Genomic DNA, 24,523 nt, shown 5'->3' on the forward strand with positions numbered 1-24,523 from the left:
TTCCCGTCTCCACGGGGTACGTCATGCGTTCCTTTCTGTTTGGCGTGTGACGTTGGCTGGGCGGGGCTTAGCTTTGAATCGGCGCGGGGCGAAACGAGAGCAGGGGCTGCAGGTGGCGGTTGCCTCGGCCGCAGCGGAGCAATGGAGCCGCCTCCCCAGAACGGGCCGGGCGCGCAGGAGGCGGCCGCTGAGGGAGCAGAGAGACGCGTCGCGTCGCCTCGGCCGCCCTCCATCGAGGACTTCACCATTGTCAAGCCCATCAGCCGCGGCGCCTTCGGGAAGGTCTACTTGGGCCGCAAAGGAGGGAAGCTGTACGCCGTCAAGGTGAGCGCCCCGCCCCGGGACCACTGCGGACCAATGCAAATTTTAGAACTTATTTCAGAAATTCAACGAGTCCCTCCTAAGCCCATTGTGGGTTGCCAAGTCCAATTCAAGAAATATCTGGGGACTTTGGGAATGGAGCCAGGAGACTTTGGGGGGTGGAGCCACAAGGGTGTGACAAGCATAACTGAACTCCAAAGGGAGTTCTGGCTATCACACTTAAAGGGACTGCACACCTTTTGCTTCCCCTCCGTTTGAAGTAATGGATAGGGGCGCCTTATTTTGGGGCTCATAGAATTGGACCCCACTGGTCCAATACTTTTGAAACTTGGGAGGGTGTTTTGGGGAGAGGCACTGGATGCTATGCTGAAAACTTGGTGCCTCTACCTCAAAAAACAGCCCCCCCAAGCCCCAGATACCCGCAGATCAATTCACCATTATACCCTATGGAAATTGAAAACCATCGGGAATAATGGAGTGCCCATTTCCCTCCGTTTTCTGATTACCCTGAAGCTGGGGGAGGGCCTCCAAACCAGAGGATTCCCTGCCCCCACCTGGGGATTGACAGCCCTAACGTGAGGGCACGTTTTAGTTCAAATTCAGGTTATGAGTTTCTTTAATGTATTCTACAAAAGTAATGATTTAAGGTGTTCTCGTTATAGATTTGATCTTGGAAGTGTATTTTTAATTTCATCAGACGTTTGTTAAGTATGGCTACAATCGTTCTATTGCTTTGCTTGTATTTGCTGAGGATGTGAATGGGCATGATGCAACTTGGTTGAGGAATAAATTGCTTTGCTCGCTGGAATGCCACAGCCACCTCTCTTAGAGCAGAGAATGAGGAACGAAGTTGTAGCCTTATAAAACAAGGACAGATTGATGGCTGAGAGAATAATAGTTTGTCTAAGGCCATCCTGTAAATTTATGGAAGAGGTGACATTTAAACCAAGGATTTCCACTGAACAGATTTAAACCAACATGGATGTCAGTAGAAGGCCTATGATTTGTTAATACTGATGACAGAGCCCAGTTTTGTGGATTGCTCACAGGCGTGGAGACAAGTTAGAGACCTGGCTAATGGTCCAGGTCACTGTGCATGACTGCAGAGTATTTTGGGGAAGTAGCATGTTTTGGATCAGAGGCATGGCAGGTAGGAGGGCATATTTAACTCATGTACCATCGAGCCTGTTTCCTGCACTCTCCCTTGCTGCCCCCCAGTGTTCCTAATCACAGCTGATGGTAGGTTTTAGGGTGGAAAATACTAGGTGAGGGAAAAGTTAAGCTGTTTCTTCCTGCTGTGAATCAGGTGGCCTCTTATACCTCATTGCTGGTCTTCAGCCTTCAGAATGCAGATTTAAGGAACACCATAGCCTGACACATTATATCTTTAATAACACTTTCCCCCATTTTTCCTGTCCTCGGATCTAGCACAGAGCTCTCCATTGCCTTGCTTTTCTTCACATCTCTTAACATTGTCCATGAATTCGCATTATTAGCTGACAAAAGTTTCCTGCTTCCTAAATACTCTGCCCTTCCTGTGCCTGGAACTGCCTCCTGGAATACTTTTATGGTGCCATTTCTCTACTTTTCTACAAATTTCTCTTTATATATCTTTCTCATGAAGCCTTTGGTACAGCTCCTTAATCTCTATCTCCTACTGAAGCAAGGTAGTTTATGGATAGCTAAAGTGAACACTGTTTAACCCTCCCTCCCTCTATCCACCCTCCTTCCTTCCTTCCTTCCTTCCTTCCTTCCTTCCTTCCTTCCTTCCTTCCTTCCTTCCTTCCTTCCTTCCTTCCTTCCTTCCTTCCTTCCTTCCTGTATCATGTTTTAGATAAGTTCCTCAGAGCAAAGTCTGCTATGCTGTAGGTGACATGCATAATAATTATGCTGTACTTGATGGTGGTGGCATTGATGGTAGTCAAAAAAGCTGATAATGATGGTAACATTGACAACTCAAGCAGAGATTCTGTGCTAGTTTTCTAAGAGATCTTTGGACAATGGAAATAGAAGTAAACTGTGAACTAAGCGAAAATACCAGTGATTTGGGTTGGTGGATTCTTAACACAGAAACCAAAATACGAAAACAGATTAATTGAATTAAAGATATTTCTGACTGAATTGTTATGATGTGTTTTAGTGAACTGGCTGAAAAAGGTTGTCTCAGGAATATCCAGTTGATTGATATGGGATCCTAATTAACTGTGTTGCCAGGGTGATGTTGGTTTTATTTTTTAGCTCTGGAATAAAACACATCTGGCACAGGGAAGTTATATATGTTGCTGGTTTATCTCCCCCCCCCCCCAAGTAGTAGTTTCATACCTATATTTAAATAGTACTGATAGAGAAATGTATGTTGCATGTATGTTTATCACCCCCTGCATTGCTTTACAGGTAGTCAAAAAAGCCGATCTGATCAATAAGAATATGGTCCATCAGGTACAGGCAGAGAGAGATGCCTTGGCTCTTAGTAAAAGTCCTTTCATTGTGCACTTATACTACTCACTTCAGTCTGCAAACAATGTTTACTTGGTAAGTGTACAGTGCAGTTAAGGTAGCTTTTATAGTAGATATCCAGCAAGTTAATGAGAAAATGTTCTTTCCCCTTGTCATTCCTTCCAGTTCAGCATAAGCCTTTAAAGAATTATTATCCAGCTTGTCTCTTATCCCTTGATCCATTTCACAAGCTTTAAATTTTGTGCAACTTTAGAAAACTCTCTGCCAGCCCCCAAAAAAGGAAACCAGCCACACAGTTTTCAAACATCTGTGTTGTATAGCTTTGATTTCAATCTAAATTTTAAAATTGTATTTGTCCAGTTTCTGTTTTTGCCTGCATTCAGCAGTTAAACATACCCTGTAGTTATTATATACAATTTCTATACTGAAACTTTGGCCAAACTGTGGCTTGGGAGCTACATGTTGTTCTTTCACACATATTGTGTGGCTCGGCTCTCAAAGCCCCCACCGCCCTGTTGGCTGGCTTAGGGAAAGCATTTCTCTCTTTAAATCACTTCTCCAAGCTATGCAAACTAGCAGCTTGGAGAAGGCATTTAAAGTTGCTTTCTTTCCACCTCTCCCTCCCCCATCTACTTTCCTTCCTGCCTGCCTGCTCTTAAATATCTCATGTTCATGTCTTGTGGCTCTCAAACATCTGATGTTTATTCTATATGACTCTTACATTAAGCAAGTTTGGCCTCACCTGCCATAAACCAAGGTGCTGTTTTGTAATAGTGGTTGCTGTTTGTCACTGGCAGGTAATGGAGTATCTCATTGGTGGAGACGTTAAATCACTCCTCCAAATATATGGTTACTTTGATGAAGAGATGGCTGTCAAGTATATTTCCGAAGCTGCACTGGCTCTTGATTACCTCCACAGGCATGGAATAATTCATAGGTAAAATCTGTTTATGCTGTTTTTTATTGCAGACAGTTACATTTATGCTGTTCAGCAGTAGACCATTTTCTTTGATCCCTGGGGAAAACACAGACATCTTGGGAGGAAATTGATGCCGAGGACCACGTTTTGGCATGTGATCCAGCAGCTTTTATTTGCAGCTTAATGCTTCTCACCAAGAACTCAAATGTCCTGTCTTTTTTTATCTGACTGCAGGAACTGGTAGCCCAGTGTTCTGTTTCCTAGACAAGTATTTAAACAGACGTGCAAAATCTACCAAAAGGAAACTAATCTTTTGTGATTTCATTTGAAGCCATTTGCTGAATACTTTCTCTTTACCCTTTCACTAATTATAGTCAGAAGTACTGCATTAGAGTGTCAGTACTGGGATCTTGAAGACTCAGGTTCAAATCCCTGATAAATAAAATAAGAAATGCTATTTCAGATTTTGATGCTGAGGCAGAGGCAGTTCAGCAAGAGTCAAAGGGCCACTTTTAAATGTGTTCAATATATTTTACAGAAGCATTTGTTGTTATTTCTCTTCTTACATCACAAGAACTGTAGCAACGTTTTTTGCTGCAGAGCTCACTGATTTTAAAGCAAAGGAAGTATTTTTTTTCATTCGTAATTAATACATGGATCTATTTAATTTATTATCCTATCATTCAGTATATGTAACCACTGAACTGGCAGAGAGTTTTATACTTATGAGAAACAAAATGTGGGCAGTTGAACTGGCTGCTCTGAATATTAGCTTTGATTACAGTAAAAGTATTTGTACAGGAGAGTTATTTCATTTTCCTTATACCTGCAGAGACCTGAAGCCAGACAACATGCTGATATCAAATGAGGGTCACATTAAGTTGACAGACTTTGGATTGTCCAGAGTTGCTCTGAACAGAGGTGAGGCTCTGTGAGGGCTAGTTATGTTTTCTAAAAAATGTCATGTGGCAGTTTAGAACAGATAAGCAAATCTTCTGTCTTTGTGCACGTATTTTAAGCAACGGTTCATTTACAGTGTGTTGAAATGCATTTTTAGGAGGTTGTTCTGGAAAACTTTATAGTTAACAAATTGAATAGTAGGTCTCCTGGTGGACAGTAAGGATTATCTTCACATAACCAGGCAAGAAAATGTGTCAGGTGTACAGTGCAACGCTGTGCAGACTTACTCCAGTCTAAGCGCACAGAAGTCAATGTGCAACAGTGATTAACTTAGGCATGTGTAGGAACATGGGCAAGTAAAAATCTTGGTAGGCTAATAAGTAGCAGAAACATTTTTTACGTCTGAAAGTAAACATTCTTATGCCTAGTGATGTGAAGGCCTGGGGGGAAAAACAGACAACTGTGTGAATGTACATGGGAAATGTTCCACTTTCTGCTGATGTTTTTCCACTGGGAAACTTTGGGGAGCCCTGAAAAAAATGTATGAAATATCTTTTTCTTTGAAATAAGTGAAATGCTTTTTGAGACAAGGTTTTACTCAAAATGTAAAGGATGGGAAAGTCGGAGGACTTATTTCAGTTTCAAATTAAGAAATTTGAGGATACACTGAAAAAAATTCCTTTGAAGCATATTTCCCTTTTGGAATCAATTAAATATCCTAAGGTAGCATAGAGTGCAGTTGTTTGTACTTTCACTTTAGCATCGAGTATGTTTGCAGTTTGCTAATATATTTCTTTTTCAATTTCTTAAATATGTCAAGTAATAAAAGTTTATATGCTAACTAAGTTATAAGTGATACATTAATGTTGTTAAAGCAGCAAAATAGGTTTAGGTTTGATGGGGAAATTGGTATTCCGTATTTCAATTATTCCCCAAAAAATCCAGAAAAAAACCATTCTACACCATGGCTTCAAAGTTTGTCAAAATTTGACATCAATTGTGTCCTTTTGTGTGCTGCTTATTAAGACTTTACAGGTTTTTTTTGTTTTTGTCCTCAGTTGCAGTCCTAATCTTGAGCTTGTGCTTGTGTGGAAAGACACAGGCTGAGCTCCAAAAAGCAGCACAGTTAGTTGAGCCTGCCCCAATGGAACTTCATCTTCATACACATACAAACCCTTTGCTGTATAGAAAATTTGGTTTGAAGCTAAGGAGCCTTTCAAAGTTAGTTTTTGATATGGCTCAGAGGTGGGTGTCTGTTGAAAATTTCGCTGATGGCTTAGATCCTGCCCATAATGCAGGAAGTGGAACAACAGTAGTGTTGTGATATTCCAGAAGAAACAAACTGAGATTATTTGCTGACAGTCTCCAAATAGCTTGTTCACACAGTATGTAATTGCCTCTCCACCCAATTTTCTTGGATCTAAACTACCCTTTGTCTGATCTCTCATTGGAGTAAGGGAGGGATTGCTTGTTTCCTGCCTACTTTCGCCCCACTTCTCTCCTCACTCCTTTAGTTTAAATAAAATAGTCTGACTTGCAGTGACATCTATTGGTATATACTATGTCATTAGAGCAGATGATATTGAATTTGTATCTTGCCCTTCACTCTAAATCTCAGAGTGGCCTACAATTTTCTTCACCTTCCTCCACCACAACAGACACTCTGTGAGGTAGGTGGGGCTGAGAGAGCTCTCCCAGGAGCTGCCCTTTCAAGGACAGCTCTATGAGAACTATGGCTGACCCAAGGTCACTCCAGCAGGTGCATGTAGAAGAGAGGGGAATCAAACCCAATTCTCCCAGATAAGAGTCCGCGCACTTAACCATTACATCAAATTGGCGCTCTCAAAGTATTTTCTCCCACAGCACTCTGCAGATAAATAAATAAAATGGTAATATGGAAGCTAATCTTCTTAATCTGTTCTCAGAGATAAACATGATGGATATCCTCACAACACCATCAATGCCTAAACCGGCACAAGATTATTCACGTACTCCGGGACAAGTGTTGTCTCTTATCAGCAATTTAGCCTTTGTAAGTAATTGAAATAATATACTGTCTTCAAGTGATTGTACTGTACTCCTTGGAAAGTTTCATGCTCTTTTTGGAGTAATCCCACATTTCAGTGGGCCACAATCTGTGTTTTGATTTTTGTATTATATGATTAAAACTTTCATGGTTCATGAAAGATCTTTCTGCAGCCTGGTTGTTCCTATCTGCAACATACGTTGAAAGCCCATTTTATTACTGAGATGGTTGCATAAGGTGTGTCCGAGATCTGTAGCCACAAAATACCATGCTGTGCTATGTTTCGTTGAGTTATAGCTATTTGTTGAGCAAGCTTCTCTCATTCTGACAGTACACCCCGGTTGGAGCTAAAATACATGCACCCAGTCCAAGCCCTATTTCTATGGATACGCCTAAGCTCTCCCAAGGATTTGTTTCTCCGCTCTCTGTGAGCCACAAAGACTGTGCTTCTGCATCAGGCAAGCTGCTGAGGACATGTAAGTATCAAACCTGGTGTGCTGAATGGAAGCAGGATTTTAAAGATGTGTTTTGTTTATTTTATTCAGCTTTACTACATTCCAAAATTGGAATCCACCAGCACTTAGAGACCAACAAAATTTTCCAGGGTATAAACTTCCATGAGTCAGAGCTCACTTTGGTATTAGATGAAGCGATCATTGTCTCACAAGCTTATACCCTGAAAATTTTTGTTGGTGTCCAGGGCTCTGGTGGACTCAAATCTTGCCCTGCTGCTGCAGACTAGTGCTGCTACCCCGCCTGACACTGCACTCCAAGCAGCTTACAAATTCAGTGCTGTTTTGAACAGCTACGAAGTAGCCTGGCATCAAACAATAGTGAGAGCTGTAGGTTGAAACAGAAGTACTTTCGTTCACAGAAGCTGTTGCCTAAGCCTTTGAGGTAGGACTTTAAATTCAGCTTGCAATGTACAACCCATTTTTACTACATAGGTTCATTTTTCTGTTCCTTTTAACAACCAGGCAGTTTTTTAAAAGTTGTGGTGCTGGTGTCACTTCTGTGGTCCTTAGCTCCAGGCATTACTTGCATACGGTTCTGACCCACCAGCAGAAAAGAAATGCCTTAGTGCTGTTAGTGTGGTTTCATTCCTCTGCAGAGATACATAAGCAGATATCTTCACTTGTACTGAAATGTTGTTTTTGTTTTGTTTTCTTTTTTATAGTTTTTTCCAATAACTCTTCCCCTGCAAATAATTTGATGATAGTATAATACAGGGGTGGCCAAACTGTGGCTCTCACACATACTGTGTGGCTCTTGAAGCTCCACTGTCTGTCAGCCATCTTGGAAAGACGTTTTTCTCTTCAAATCACTTAGCCAAGCCAGCCAGTGGCTTGGAGAATGCATTTAAAGTTGATCTCTTTCCACCTCTCCCTCCCTCCCATCTTCCTTACTTCTCTCAGAAATCTGATCTTCATGTACTGTGGCTCTCAGACATCTGATGTTTATTGTATGCGGCTCTTACATTAAGCAGGTTTGGCTACTCCTGGTATAATATATGAAAGGAGTTAATATTTAAATGTGGCTCTGTTGCCACAGGAGAATAGCATAATCTTTTCTTCATGTATCAGGTATAAAAATAAAAGATTATCACGGTTGTCAAACATGCAGCCCAGTGGCCGAATTAGGCCCCTGGAGGGTTCCTATCAGGCCCCCGAGCAACTGGCTGTCATTTGCTTCCTTCTGCTTAACAGCTTGCTTTGCAAGGCTTGCTCAATCACACAGGAGATACAGAGCTATTATCTCCACTGGCTGAGGCTCTTTTGGGGAGGAAGGGGGGAGGGAGAGCTTGCTTTGCCAGGCTCTCTCAATTCCAGAGCGGAGCTACTGAGCCAAACCTCTCTTCCTTCTCTTGGCTAAGGCTTCTCCCCCTCCTGATCCCCTGGGGATGAAAGAAAGGAGCCAGCTTCCTTTGCCCAGTTCCCTGGATCCAATGGGAGAGATACAAAGAAAGTACCTTTAAGACCAATGAGTGCTAATGATTTAAGCATGTTCCATTTTAAGTTTTAAAAAAATCTTTGTGTTTGTCTGTGTTCTTTATAAAGTTTATGTATCTGCTACCTAATCATAAATAGGTACACACATGGCCCGGCCCAACCCGACATGGCTCAGCCCAACAAGGTCTCATTTATGTCAGATCTGGCCCTCATAACAAATGAGTTCAACACCCCTGGATTATCAATTAACACTTAACAGCTAGAATGGACAAGTCAGCTGTTAAATATTACACTGAATCTTTCCTATGTTTCTCAGTGCAATTGGTTGGATTTGCTTTGAAACTGACTGGCATGTCTTATGATTTCTCCCCACCCAAACTGAAGGCCTTGATTCTTCAATTGTGATGCCTGTTCGGAGTCTGACGCCAAGTCTGCTTCAGTCCCGGAAAAGGTTTGGGACCTCAAGTGCCAGTAGCCTTTCCCGCACCCAGCTATCCAGCATGGAGTCAGAGTGCTGTAGCAGCCCCAGGTGGGAGAACGACATACAGGTCAGGACTGCTTCATCTCTTTATGCGACTTTGCTTCCTCCTGACAATTATACAGATGTAACCCCAAAGAAATGATTGACTTGGATACAGCTTATGGTGGGATAAGCTTATTATATTTCCTGTATTTTGAGAGCTGAGAACATGGTGGAAAGTGGGTAGTTCCGTCGAGTCACAAAGCATTTTAATTCTGGGCACAAAGTTCTTCAGGGGCTAACTAGCTTTTGTGGAGTAAGACTTCCTCTTGGACATTCCTCCTGCCCTCTTTCCTGTCACAGATTCATCGAACGTAGCTCCTGCATTAGAAGATAGTGTTTGTTTGCAGGGCTTTTTTTGTAGCAGGAACTCCTTTGCATATTAGGCCATATACCCCTGATGTAGCCAATCCTCCAAGAGCTTTACAGGGCTCTTCTTACAGGGTCTACTGTAAGCCCTTGGAGGATTGGCTACATCAGGGGTGTGTGGCCTAAAATGCAGGAGCAGGAGTTCCTGCTACAAAAAAGCCCTGTTTGTTTGAATGTGAGTTCTCCTTAAATGTCCAGATTAAATTGCTTCAGTTTACTTGAATGGATTGCAGAATTTTTGAAGTCTCATGCTCTAATAAATATTGTATTTTTCTACCTGAAACTTTAAGGTATGCATAGCGTGGGAGGTGCATGTGAACTTGAGAGCTGCTCCTGATCACGCTGTGTGGACAAGTTCTTGGGTGGGCCACAGAGGATTGGTGTTGAAATGCACAGCGCAGCTTCTTGGCTCTGTTGATTACAGTTCACTTTTTTCTTGTGCATTGTTCATCATGCTGCTTTAAAATACACTTTATTTCCGCTATTATGTTTTCAGTAGAGTGATTGAAATGTTATGGGTGACTGAGAAACCAACATCACAGTGTATGAAATTGTTGTGAACTTGGTATTGTTTTTAGGAAGCAGAGGACATATTCTGCTCTGCCGCTGGTAAGGGGGCTACGTCAGAACAGCCTCATAATGCAGATCTACTCTATACCAATGACACGAAAGCCTTAAAGAGGAGAGCACTGGAGTCTGTCATATCCCCTATCAGCAGCAATGGTTCTGGGAGCAGGCATGAAAGAAAAGTAGAACATTCAGACATGCGCGGTACCTCTGTAAGGACTTGTGATGTGAAAGACCTGGTAAGAAAATGTCTTTCAGAATACAAAGAATGGGAAGGAAAACTTACTGCAGACAAACCTGCTCTGGCTGAGGGAGCAGCAGATTTTTCTGATGGCCAGAGGTCACCTTCGTGCTTGGCCAGCCTTGCCAAAGAAAAAGAGGAGGTAAGGTTGGAGGAGAAGCTCAGTGTCAAAAGAAGCTATGCGCTTGTTGACACCAGTCCATCTCAAGAACTTGCCTTTGTCAAAAAAAACAGTGCGGAATACAAACGTGGTTGTAAAATTGTAGATATCCCTGAGAAGCAATGCACGAGTTTAACAACGGAAATCAAATGCTTAAAACTTGCTGGTGACAGATGTCTGCAGGAGAACTGTGCAAATGACGATCAAGCAAAAGACTTCAGATGCACTAACCAAAAGAAGGGTGGGAAACGTGCTATCTTTTTAATAGCTAAGAATCTAATGTGTGATCTAGATGCAGACTGTGAAAAGGACAGAAAAAAGGAACACTTGAGTTCCAGCTTCTTAAGCACCAATGATGAAAAGCCTTTAGCAAACATGAGTGCAGACTCCAATCTATCCCTTCTGGAAGCATCTGCTGCAGTGATGCGTTTAGAACAGCACCTGTCTCATACAGCTGGGAGCATCACCTTGGATGAACTGAAAACAGAGGATGTGTCTGAAATCTCACTTAGCTGTGCAGATGCCTCATTGAGAGGTGAGGAAGTGGTTGCTGTCCGGGAGAGCAAGGAATTGCAGCATGAACAGGACAAGAGTTTGCAAAGTGGAACTGAGACATATCCCAACAGCCATTTTTCTCCATCAGAGGAAAAGATGAAAACACTGACCCTCCTCAAGAAAAACATGGTTGCCTTCCGTAGTTGCAACAGCCCGGGCAATATGTCTAATATATCTGAGCCATCAAGAATCAGCACAATTTCTGTAGAAGGAATGGATATCTCTGCTTGTAGCGGCTCTTATCCTAGAACTATTACGCCTGCACAAAAGGGAAAACACTACAGAGTTTATCAGGTAAATGCTAACACTGGATGTTACAGTGCAGTGGGGGGGGGGGTCACTGATGAGGTGAAAGGTCACTGACTCCCTCTTTCATGGCAAACCAACTTCCCCTACCCCATTCTTCATGGTTCCCTGGTTCTACAGGAATGGTACCTGGGGGGGGGGCATTTAGGGCAGCTGCAGGAAGAGGGAGGCAGGGAAGTCCCATTTCACGGATAGAATGACTTCTGTCAGCAGAGATTTTGTGTGGAATCCATCCAAATAATTAATGAACCACGCTGCTCACAAAAGTTCCTATGTAGCAGTGAAGCCCAGGTAAGAATCCAGTTGCTTAAATGCCACATGTATAATCATTGTCTGTATGTGGTAGGGAGCAGGTTGCTGAAGCATGTACAAATGTAAAAACATATGTTCAATTTTTGCACATGGTGATATATGCTCTGCTTACCACTTCAGTGTAAGAAATTTGTAAGATTTTTTTTCCTGCTGACTGAAGTGGCTCTAACACATCAGAGTAGCAAAGACAAATCAGGCAGTGTTAGGCTTAGTTGTTTAGAAGCAGAAATGGTTTAACACATATTAGACATAGTGAAGAAATGATTCAGGGAGGGCGCTATTAATGAGATAGGAGAAAGGCATCCTTTCCAAGAGTAAATATGCTAGAGCAGAAGAACTGGACTGGGGGTGTGGGGTATGCTCATTAGATGCTTTTTTTAGCCTTACAGTTCAGTAAATGAGCCAGTGCCTGAACCAGTTTATTAGCCTGTTTGATACCTTTGCCTGACATAACCTCTGTTCTTTGACATCAGACCCCTCATCAGGGAAATGCTGATACACCCTACAGAACTCCAAAGAGCGTTCGAAGAGGGGCTGCCCCAGTTGAGGGAGAATGCATTTTAGGGACCCCTGACTACTTGGCTCCCGAGCTGCTCTTGGCAAAGGCTCATGGTAAGCAGCACAATTAATTGTAGGATAATTAGATGTCTCTAAGGAACATGTTTTTCTCAGCCTAGTCATGAGGTCCTGGCTCTGCTTAAACTCATAATCAGAATTTTATCTTAAATGCTTAGCTTAATTGTGTGTTTACCCTGTTCCCAAACTGGCAAAATATAGCAGGTTGGATGCTCTGGTAGCACGGAGGTTGCAGAGACTGATCTATTCTCACCTTTCCTTTCTCTTGGCCTCTTCTGAGATTTTGGGAGGAACCCTCACAACAAAATGCATCTTGAGTAGAAACAGAAAGGAATTGTGTTGGAACCTGTGTTTCCTCTGAGGAAGTGTGAGCCAGCTCACAGTTTTTCAGCCTCCAGCACACACATTTTTGTCTGAGCTCACGAAAAATGGCCCCAGAGCAAGATAATTTATGCAGCAGCTCACAACTTTAATGCCAGTAGCTCACGAAGCAGAATTTTTGCTCACAAGATTCCACAGTTTAGAGGGAGTATTGGTTGGGACCCGTGGAGGGTATCTGCAGCCAGGGTGGGTGGAGCAATGGGACTTCGTTGACACCCTCCCAGGCTGTTCCTTGGGCTGCCTTCTTTCTCAAGAGCATATTTGGGGCTGCAGTGGGAGGGAAGGTGAGGAAGGCCTACTCCACTGACTGATATCCCTTCCATCAGCAGAAATGTTCCAAGGGGTCTAAACCAATATTTTTCTCAGTGCAGGGGCTTTTTCACTGGGCTGGGGTATGTAAACATCGATGCATAAACTCTACCTTACTGATAAGGAAATGGGTGAATATATAATATAGCAAGGTGTCTATTGTATGTAGAAAAGTCTGAAAAACAGTTCAGATATTTGTATTTGGAAAACTGCCACATGCTTGCTGTTAATCATGTCAGCATTTCAAAACTGGATTGGGTCCTCAGGGTTCGCTCAGTTCATGGTGCCACTTTCCCCCTGCCTCAGTGGATAGTTTCTTGCACTGGCTAAGAGTGTTGTTAGCAAAATGAATACCTCAACTTTAGCATGTTGTGTATGAATGTGATAGCATTATGGAGGCCTCTAAAATGTTTACCTGATTCTTTTTCCGTGCACAGGGATTCAGATTTCTGGTAAGCTTGCTGTAGCACTTTACATATGAGTCAAAGTATAACTAGATCACAATGCTCAAGATGTGTGCTGTAGAACCAAAGAAGACTTTGTGGATGTTTTGTTTGTGCATATTGTGGAACACATCTTTCAGTCAGAGAGGAACTAAGTCTTGACTCTCCTTTTGAAATAACTAGGATTAGACTGTTTCCTTTTTTTGCAATTCACATGCAGACTTCCCCTTTTCGTGTCATGGCATGATCTTAGCGCTCTCTTTGTACACCAAAGCTCACATTTATTTAAATACCATTATATGCTATTTCTGAAAAACAAAGCACAGTACAACAAAAGCAGTAAGAATCAGTAGATTACAATAATAAAAATAAAATCACAACATAGTTCAATTATTAACAGATTCAGACAAGGGGGAAATAATTCAGCTATAAGCAGAGCTCATTTTGTAGCAGCTCCTTTGCATATTAGGCCACACAGGGCTCTTCTTACAGGGCCTACTGTAAGCTCTTGGAGGCTTGGCTACATCAGGGTGTGTGGCCTAATAAGCTACTTGGGAGCTACCATAAGGGAATCATGCAGTGTTTTGTAAAGGAAAGCAGCACACTGATTCTATCACTTTCGTCATTAGGATTTGTAGAACTACAATACAAACTAAGGTCTTGCTTTTGATCTTCTCCAAATTTCTTTTTAAGCAGAAAGAATGTAGAGATGACCAAATCATGGCTCATGTCCCATTTCTGGCCAGTTCAAGGATGTTAATAGAGCTCAACATACCCTGGCATTTAAAGCCTTCCTAAAGAAGTTGGTGCAGACCAGGGGTGGCCAAATTTGCTCAACATAAGAGCCACATAGAATAAACTTCAGATGTTTGAAAGCCACAAGACATGAACATTAATTGTTTGAGAGCGGAAGGAGGGAAAATAGATGGGAAGAGGTAGAGGTAGAAAGAAAGCAACTTTAAATGCATTCTCCAACTCACCAGCTGGCTTGGCTTGGCAAAGTGATTTAAAGAGAAAAATGTCTTCTCCAAGCTAGCGAACAGGGCGGTGGGGCTTCAAGAGCCACACAATATGTGTGAAAGAGCCACAGTTTGGCCACCCCTGGCATAGACCAAGAGGGGACAGGGTAAAAGTGGGAGGATATAAAATGAAAAAGTGGAGAAGCTGTGTGTCATTAACTCCCATGCCTGGCAGCACCCCCCTCACAGTTTCTCTTGTAAATTTGACTTATGCTGCTCTAGAATATTAGTATATTGGTTAGTTAGGACAAAATGGCTTCTCAGGATGGCACATTAAATTTGTGATCTTATTAGACTTTGGCAGTTATATTTTTCAAAACTTTGGTATTTACATTTTTCAAGATATCAGGCTTTTGAATTTCTGAAATGTTGCTTGCTTCGCTAATTGCCTGGTGAGCTGGATGATGGATGGGTTTTCAAGCTTATGCAGAATGGTATTTTGACAGAAAAACTTGTCTGTCATCTGAATGAAATGGATGGACTGGTTCAGATACTGAGCTGGATCTTGCCACTTTTCCACTCTTTCCTTCTTGCCCGGTTTCCCTTTCTACTACAGCTTCATCCCCACATGGTTTTTGTATGTGTAGGTCCCAAGATTTTCCACGTAACTGTTTTGGGTGGTTAGAAGCAATTCTTTCCTTTTTTCACCAGCAAAAAAGTTACTTGGATCCAATTTATTACATTTCTTGCCCCATACACTGTGGCATTGCTTGCATGAGGATTGTCTGAACTGGTCCTGAAGAGGTAAAAAAAAAGAGAGTCTGTATTTTCAGCACAACCCAGTTCTCATAGCAAGGATATCCATCCTTTGTTCCTGACATTGTGGGCTCGTTGTGGCTTTAGCAGTGAAGCAGCTGTAGGATGCATGCTGCTTGCTAATGGGTTGTGGTGCCTATATAGCGTTCATTGCTTGTGATCTGAATGCACTGCTTTGGGTCAACAGTGAATTTTCCTGGTCCAAAAGTTGTCAAGGAATTAATAAGGGAAAGTTAAAATTGCATTATCATAATTAATATTTGCACTGCAGAGAATTGACTCAGAGCTAACTTTTCTTTGGAGTCAGTTTCCATAGTAAGGAATGCACACTAAAGTCTTTTTAAAAAATTCAAACCCTCCACCTCCTGTTACTGGATGATTAAGAAACTAATGTGAAATCTTCATTACCGAACTCCGAGTCTGGTGATTTGAATATGTGGCCCTAATCCAACTATTGAGTTCCTTTTTGAACCCTTGGTCCTCCAGCAGATTTTGTTTTGGGAAACAAAATCTATTCACCACTGACATTTGCAAGGCCATGTGTTTTTGAGGCTGCAGAAGATTCTCTGTAAATATTAACACAAGGAGAACAGGAAAAAAAGAAAAGGGATTAAATTCATAAGCCAAAAATGATTATGTCCTGGTAACAGATCTTTTTCCCTTTTTCATTTCTTGACTCCCAGTGCCAGTAATATTTCTTAGGACAGGGGATGATTTATGTCTGCTGTCTTCCACCTTAGGCTCTGCAGTAGACTGGTGGGCACTTGGAGTTTGCCTGTTTGAGTTTTTAACTGGAATTCCTCCATTCAACGATGAGACACCACAACAAGTATTCCAGAATATTCTGAAAAGGGGTAATTATCTTTTTCATTGAAATTAAGTTTTAAAGCATTGCCTAGTATCAGGATACCAAGTTATTTACCTCCTGTTATTTGTAGATATTCCATGGCCTGAAGGTGAAGAGAAGCTGTCTGACAATGCTCAGAATGCAATTGATATTCTTTTAACCATCGACATTATGAAGCGAGCTGGACTCAAGGGTCAGTATCTATTGCATTTATCCCTTTCTGGTAGCACTTCAGAAATCTATAGCTTAAATACTTTACTGGGGAGAAAAATAACCACTAAACCTGTTTTGGGACATTAGTGAAGTGTCCACAAATCAGCTTATAGGACAAGATGAAGGACAGGAAGCTGTTTGTTGTTCCTCCAGGGTCCTCATGGTTTATCCCCATATATGGTGATAATGAAGCTAAATAAGGGACTTCATTTCATGGCTGAGCAGAGATTTGAACACAAGCTTCAGTAGTCCAGAATCTGGTGTTGTACTCAGGATGTTGCACTAGCTTTTGGCTTCTGGTTTTAATTGTGGATTTATACATCCTTCTATTTTTTTTCGTTGCTCCCTTGCTTAAAGTCCACACATAATATGTTGTCCCCTTAGTCCAATATCATAATGCGTGCAGGCTGATAAAATTGACAAGAAAATGGAACTTGGGAACTAACAAAGTATTTTCCAACCTATAAGACCAAGGAACAAGGTTGGCAACTCATTGTTTAGATAGGTGCTTGAGAAAGTTTGTCTTTGCATTCAGGGTCTGTCTTCAAAAGAGAAAGAGTTCAGTGAAATCACAGACATCAGAATTGAATGATGCATTCACAGGAAGAAGCCAAATGATTGTTTAAAACTTTTTAATTCTAGACCTGAAAATTCACCCCTTCTTTCATGGTGTACACTGGGATAATCTGCAGAATCAGACCATGCCTTTCATTCCACAGCCAAATGATGAAACAGACACTTCTTATTTTGAAGCAAGGAATAACGCTCAGCAGCTGACAGTATCTGGGTTCAGCTTCTAATATCAAGGAAATGGAATGCTCTATAGTGTTGTGCATTTATAGAGCTTCCTTGTAACACTAGTGTACTCCTGGGTTTGTAAGCATGTAGTTTTTAAAATATTACGTATTTTTAATTGATTTTCTTATAAGATGTATTGAAGCTTTTAGCTCCAAACAATCTGATCCTTTTATTAGTTTCTGCACTTTATATAAAGCTAAGTATTATGTATGGAATGGTAGAACGAATTACTTTTATGCACAAAAAATGTGGTTTTCTGCTGCTATGGAATGTTTCTACTGTTGGGAGAGGCTATCATTGCAGCATCAATTTTGGGGAAGGGGCTAAATGCACGGGGGTGTTGCTTGTGGTTCAAAAATAGGGTTAGGATTTGTTTGAATCTTCTTAAGATTATTTCTCAGACCCCCTGTGACAATGCCAGTGTTTTTTCAGTGTAGCCAAGAGAACCCCCGTCCATCTTTTAGCATATGCAATCATTCAGGCACTTTAGGTCCTTTATAAACTGCTCTCCTGCTGCTAAACTATCAGTGTTCCCATTGTCTCTGGTTTTATTGTCAGTGTTTGTTTTTTCCCCACCCGGCTTACTTTTGAAATTGTGGCAAAAGAGAAAAAAAAACCTCCTGTAGGTTTTAATTGTCCTACTGAAAAGACTTAGAGGCTTCTGTGGCTTGTAAATGAAACATTGTTTTATAATTTTAAACACAGAAAACTGGAGGCTCCATTTGGATCAATTTAAAAGAGTTAAATGTTTAAAACAGCCTGCTTAGAACATGAGAATCAAAAAGTGTATATTAAAGTACATGTAATGTATTTATACAATTCAGTGAAATACAGAACATCTGATTTTGTTTCAATAAACCTTGAATTAAAACCAACATATTGTACATTAGGCATTTAAAATAAAGAGTTCTGTATTTAGCAGATATACACAATTTGCAGGTATCTTTTAATTAACCTATGTATACATATAAACCAATGGTTTTATTTCAGTCCTTGCTATCCTATTTTAACCCTTTAATACTATTTTGGGTTTCTAGTTAGAAGGTGCTCAGTAATCATCATAAATATAAAATAGGGAAAAGGCTGTGGTAGTTTTAACCTGTGTGGACTAGCTGTGCTTACAAGGTTATCTAGCACCTGAAACTGCTTAACATCAACCCTTTTGAGGCCCAAGTAGCCTGCATAGTAGGACAGGTTTGTGATGCATTTGCAGGCTTTTCTTAGCTTTCTGTATTTGAATGGTTCTAATAGCATATAAACATGGAACCCTGTAAACCTTTGAGGCTTTTGGTCCTGGTTGAGTGACATCGTGTCTTAAAGAGCCATGGATGCCCTGTCCGGAAGCATACTGTGCTCTCTCATCTCCATATAATCAAAATCTATCAGAGCACTGTTATGATGAAAGTAAAACTATTTCAGAGTCACTTGTACATGCACTATAAGGGGGCTGTCTGACCTATCTAGTTCTACCAAATGATAAACTAGTAAAAAAGGTGGAAGGAATTATTCATTGATCCCACCAAGCAAAAACAATTAATTACAGAATCCTGCATGGCTGCAGTGATACATGGGCAGGGCATTTTGAAACATTGTGCCCAAAACCATTCTATAAATTGATCAGTGAAAATTGGGGAGGCATGTAATCAGTGGGCCTGAAGAGTCCACCCGCTTTGCTCTTGCTGTTTGCTTTCTTGCTCCAAATGCTGACTTCACAGAATTCCATGAATGGAACGCCTCCTGATCAGTGCACTGCTGCAACCTTTGGTGAAGGCTGGAAACCCTGTTTCTCCCACAGCTCCTTCTCTTATCCCATTTCACAGTTAGCTTTGCTTGAGATGAACAATGGAGAAAATGAAGTGAGGTTCCAATAATTTAGAACTAAATACCTTCTTTGAGAACAGATGCCCGCAGAATATTCCTGTCCTAATTATTCTTACTGTCAGGGTTTTGTGATATCCCTCATAGCTTCCTGATATCATATGCCTCATCTAAGTTACAACATATCCTCAGGTATATACACTTGTCATTCTTTATTTGTTAAAATGTTATTTACAACAGATTAAGATGAATGAATTTTAAACTGAAGATTAAATCATGTTCTATTAAACAAGGCAGAAACTTTGTCTCTGGTAATTACATTATTTGTACAGCTTATAACAGAAAGGAAGACTACCATCCCTGCTTTGAGATATTACATCAGAGGAGAACACCTTTCCCATAAACTTCTTGCAATGCTGGACAAAAGGATTATACAGTGCAAAACATGTCACAATCCAGAAATTACTTACTCCACAGTAGTTCAGTTGACTGGCAGGCTCATTTCGGCATAAGTAGCTTCAGCAATACAGCTGGCTCTGGCATAAGTATTCTACTTCTTATAGCCACTGAAAAGCAATCGCTGTCTCTAGGTTGATTTTTTTTTGCATATAAATTGTAATGTCTTCCCCTTTTCCTAGGAAAAGCTGTTTCTAGAGATGCTGTAACTATACAGGCTGTTACATTCAAATATATATCTGGTCAATAAAAGCAGTGAGTGATAATGTAATCAAGTGACTGTGCTAAAATTAGCTTCAAGAGTAATAAGAAGAAACAGAATTTAGAGGGTCATGGCATGGAAAAGCTCACAGTTTATACAGTGCAGAACTGAATTAAAGAACGGCCTCACTTAATATATTCAATGGGCCAAGTTCAACAATGCTCGTCATCTGTTAAAGCAGCAGGTAGAAGCCACTTATTTTACACTAGTTTTCCCTTTCAAGAATTGACATTGAGGCATTAAACTGTGCCTGGGCTATACTCTTCCAGAGGGCAGCTGGGAGTTTACAAGACTTAATATTCTTTTTTAAAAAACCCACACATACATGTCAGAGTATAGGGTTCTAATGTTGATTCTTTTCCAAGGTGAAAGGGGGTTTTACTTGTCAAAAAAAAGGATGCTCTTGTGTCTGAGCATTTAACTGTCTGAGCCACCATCTGCAGTCTAATGTAACCCAACCCATCGTGCCTGTCACCACTCAGCTTCACAACATCCTGTTTGTCTAGAAAGGATACATTCCAAAACAATTAACTTAAGGGTCATGTTATTGCAGGATGGGGTAATGGCATTTATTTGTTATCTAAGCTCAATGGATCATTTAGGTATATTATTTTAGATAGTGCAAAAGGCAGGGGGGGTGGAAATGCAACAGAATAAAGTTTTGGTATGCATAATACAAGTTGCTCGTACAGTTTTAGATACAGGAACCCAGAGGCATTTTGGTCGAGCAGTAGAACCAATCCATTTCTGGAAGTTGGTTTCCACCCATCTATGGAGGCAGCAACATGCATTTATTATGAGCACTTTCTGTATGGATAAGTAAAAATTAAATATTCATAAAATAGTTCCGCTAAAGTACATTGCTGTCCCTTGATGCAATCTCAATGTACCAAGGTCTTACTGAAATCAGTGGAGCTGTGCTTTGAATACCTGCTGATTTCAGTATTACTTTGGCATAGTAGGCTCTTTTAAAAAATTCATTGTGCCCTCTCTAGGTGGCTAGTATCCATCTATCATGCCATATTCAACTCCAGTCTGCTGTCGTAACATACAAGGTGCTTGGCTACTAAGTTTTTAAACAGATACAGTGATGATGGTACCTGTGGAAGTACAATTCATTGGCTTAAACATTTAATTCCAGTTTCTTTACTTAAAAACAAAACCTCTCTTATTACATAGCAGCAATGGTAAGTCAAACCTCTTAAAACTTTTAAGTGTGGCCACACAATCCAACTATTCTGACTAATCCAGACAGTTTCTTTTGCTTGCACATTTCCTATGTACAAAGTCATGAATAAAATCATAAGTCATGTTAAAGCAATGATCTTACAGATTGGATTTTTTGTGCCCAATTGTGTTTCTAAACCCAAAAATTATCTTTAAGGGCTGCAATAAAATCTTTCAGATTGTTTGTCTAGAAAGAATACATTCCAAAACAACTTATGGGTCATGTAATTGCAGGATGGGGTAACAGTATTTATTTGTTACCTAAGCTCAATGGATCATTTAGGTATATTATCTCATGTAGTGCAAAAGTGGGGGGAGGGGCGCAACAGAAGGAAGACTGAGCCATTCTACAGCCTGCAGTTCTTGTCACTGTTTTCATGAATTATTTCTCCTTCCAGAGTCTTCCCATTTTAGCAGTCCTTAATCAAAACCAGGAACTGAACCATCAGATCTCTTTTCTGGTGAAGGGAAAAAACAATCATATCACACACTCATCACTGTCGTTTGTACTTAGAACAGCACAGGAAATTGATCATTTCACAATGTTTTTGTTTTTTTCTCGGTTGTCAGATTTTTAATGGAATGTGAACATATTCACATAGTTTTAAGTTAGGTGGATACTATGCCTGATCAATGTAACTTAGCTTTTCTTTTGGTAAAGAGGTTGCTTGCCAGTGTCTTTAATGTGGAGTTGGATCAAAACTTTATATTCCACTAATGGTTGGGCTTTCCTCTAAGCAAGGAAACTCTCTGGTGGTATCTTTGGATTGTTACACAAATGCCCAAATCAGGGTGGATTTGATTTAAATCGCTAGTCAGTATGACTCAAGGTGTGAACTATCTCCAGCTTAATACGTTAATTATTCATTTTTGGACAACTTTTCTACTGTACTTTATTGGAAGGATAAGAATAATAATTAACAATAACCATTTACATTGTTTTATCTAACTAAAACAATAACATTATATAGCATATGTATTCCTGTATTTGCTTACACTTTATCTAACTAAAACAATAACATTATATAGCATATGTATTCCTGTATTTGCTTACACTTCCCGTTGGATACACTCAAAGATCTCAAGATTTCTGGAGCATTCTGCTGAAAAAATTTCACTGCCATTTGTAATGTTTGCCCCTCCTCCTTACCCAGGCCTATTTCACCCAAATAATGTTATATTAATTGAACTTCTTGAAACTTAGCACTTAAGAGATTAGGGGTTGACTCCGTGTTTATAGATTTGCAAAGGACCAATAGGACTGAGGTTTCTTAATTCTGTATGTTAATTTTATAACATTTTTGCTGTGAAGAATAGTCATGTGATCTCTGCAGACACAAATTCAGTTTTGAGAACTGTAAAACCAGGCATCTGTGATGATATCTTATAGACTCCCAGGAATCTTACACAAACCTCTGGAAGAGCATGACACTGTGAATGGATTAATTAAAAACTAATCCTTATTTCATGGTAAATAACCTTTGGACTATGATGTATCTTAAATAGAAAACTTAACATTTTTTCCCTCAAAAAGCATTTTATTTTTTTTTAAATCCAATTTAAATTTTAAAAATCCAATTTAAATTTAAAAATCTGATTTTTAAAAAATTGATTTTTTTTTCATCCTGGCCCGGATTGAGCAGGTATAAATAAGGGCACCCTTTGACTTCTTCAAAAAGAGTTGGTATTCAGGCAGCTATTAGACTTTGTTTTGTTCTCAGCTGCCTTCAAACTAAGGCCTCAGAGGTCTTTGATGTTCTCAGATAAAATTATAAATGGGGGAAGTATACTTTGTACAATTATGGTAGGATTCTACAAACTGTTATAACAACCTTTTTGGAAAAAAAAGATGTTCAGATGTCTTTCTGCTGACAGTGTTTCTCTTGCTCTAAAAGTGTGAAATATTGATATCACCTATAATTCAGCAGATACTTTAAATCAGAAGCACTAGGCAAAGCACTAGTTCTTGCTCCGAACATCTATCTTTGCTTCCATCCCTATGACTAATGATGCCATGTCCTAGAATGCTTGACTGGTGCACACATAAACAAGCGTAGGGCCTATGCCGTAGATACTTCCATGGACGCATCTGTCTTACCTTCTCCTTCTTTGAAGATATATGTGGACCAGCCACTGGGCAATAAAGGGCCATAAAATAGCAAAGGCTAAAGTACCAGGAGAAATCTCAAAGGGCCACCATGATGGTCTCTAAGCAACAAAACAAAGCTAGCATGAATTTTTGTTTCTGTGATATGTCGATGACTGTACAGATATCTATAATGACAGATTTGTAACAGTACATAGTTCAGATGTTACTGCAAGTCCTAGTGGATCAAACAAAACTGTGCCACACTGTTCTCTGAGCTCCTTAACAATATTATTTCTTTAAAGAAAGGCAGAGAAGTACTCAGTTCTCATCTTGCTAAGTTTTGGATATTATTTAATTCTTTAAAAATACCTGGTGTCCCTTGAGATACATAAATCATTACCTGATAGTGGGAAAACCTGTTTCATTGCCTTACTGAAATGCACTCAACTATCAGCATCTATGTTAGAAGAAATTGCAGGGAGAACATCACCACAAACACCCAGAACTAGTGAAGGTACTGGCTTGCTCATGAACTTGCTTTTCAGCATTCTGGTTTTGTTCTGGCTCAGTCGTTGGGCCATTTTGAGATATTTATTATTATTTTGGTGAATTTATAAAGGGTTAAATCCAACAGGAGAAAGGATTTTTGCTGCCTCCAGAATTACAAAATTGCTCCTGAGGATCCTGTGTCCCCTAGGAGGCCCATTTCAGGGACCTCAATAGGCTGCCGTGGGAACTGGGTGAAAATTTACCCTTCACTGGCCAAAGTACCTGTATTCAGCTCAAGTCATCTCTTACATGTATCTCCCTTGTCTGTGGCTGGCCTGGTTTTGGGATTAACACGAATTACCCACATTCTCTTCCTCCTCATAGCTGTAACTGATACTAAAGTGCAAATGGTTCCTCTTGGCAAGAGAAAGTGTTTATATGTCACTCAAAATTAGAGCCATAGAATTAGAAAGTTGGAAGGCCTCTTAAGACTATCTAGTCCAACCCCCTGCACTACGCAAATAGGCCTAAAGTATCCCTGAACATATGTCCAAACTCCCCTTAAAACACCTCCAAGGAGAGGGAACCCAAAACATCCCTGGGCAACAGATTCCATCACTGAACTGCCCTTAGGGACATGTCCACACTGACTACTACTTTTTACCAACTTATCATCCAGAATGTCTGCAAAACAGCCCTTTTAAAATCTGCTCCATGATTTCCCCTGGGACAGAGGTTAAACTGGCTGGCCTATAACTCATCCTTCCAATCATCTGGCACATTGCTTATCCTCCAGTAGGCCTTGACGATAATGGATAATGGCTCTGCTAACTCTCCAGCTAGTTCTTTAAGAACTCTCAGGTGGACACTATCCAGGCCAGGGGAACGCTGCCTTACAGATTCATTGTCTTAGATACTGTGTCACAAAAAACTCTATTCTGTCCTTTAATTGTATGAGAAAAGCTATCAATAAAAGTCCACCATAAAAATCTAAACTAATCCACAGTTGACAAAAAAGTAGAAAACAAATCCTACCTTAACAGATGAAGCTGACTGATTGTTTGAATGCAGAGTTGCTGTTCTTGCCTGCAATTACAGATGGGATTCAGTATAGTGTAATTTTTGTGTGTGTTATGTTCTGGGATCCTTGCTCTTTTAAGACACAATGCATAACCATTTATGAACTCTTTTGCCCATCTACTGTGTCTTCATTCTCTTGCTTTTTCTCCTTGCATCAC

General features: G+C 40.4%; 2 protein-coding genes across 3 annotated transcripts in view; one reads left to right on the forward strand and one right to left on the reverse strand.

Moving 5' to 3' along the window:
* On the forward strand, positions 1–17,871 carry MASTL (microtubule associated serine/threonine kinase like). The gene is made up of 12 exons (XM_060248327.1): positions 1–324; positions 2,716–2,853; positions 3,576–3,715; positions 4,530–4,618; positions 6,523–6,629; positions 6,955–7,099; positions 8,957–9,120; positions 10,040–11,278; positions 12,076–12,214; positions 15,827–15,940; positions 16,025–16,126; positions 16,789–17,871. Exons 1-12 carry the CDS (start codon positions 142–144, stop codon positions 16,944–16,946), a joined length of 2,718 nt encoding a protein of 905 aa, XP_060104310.1. The 5' UTR covers positions 1–141; the 3' UTR covers positions 16,947–17,871.
* Positions 17,609–24,523, reverse strand: part of ACBD5 (acyl-CoA binding domain containing 5) — a 23,775-nt gene continuing 16,860 nt past the window's right edge. For both annotated transcript variants that reach the window (XM_060248328.1, XM_060248329.1), the window contains exons 11-13: positions 24,321–24,371; positions 22,806–22,915; positions 17,609–21,165 (exon numbers count right to left, since the gene is read on the reverse strand). In XM_060248328.1, coding sequence (XP_060104311.1) covers positions 21,153–21,165; positions 22,806–22,915; positions 24,321–24,371 — 174 coding nt within the window. In that variant the 3' untranslated portion in view covers positions 17,609–21,152. The remainder of the gene's footprint in view (positions 21,166–22,805; positions 22,916–24,320; positions 24,372–24,523) is intronic.

The sequence above is a fragment of the Heteronotia binoei genome, chromosome 10 (assembly GCF_032191835.1).
Source record: "Heteronotia binoei isolate CCM8104 ecotype False Entrance Well chromosome 10, APGP_CSIRO_Hbin_v1, whole genome shotgun sequence".
Taxonomy (NCBI): Eukaryota; Metazoa; Chordata; class Lepidosauria; order Squamata; family Gekkonidae; genus Heteronotia; species Heteronotia binoei.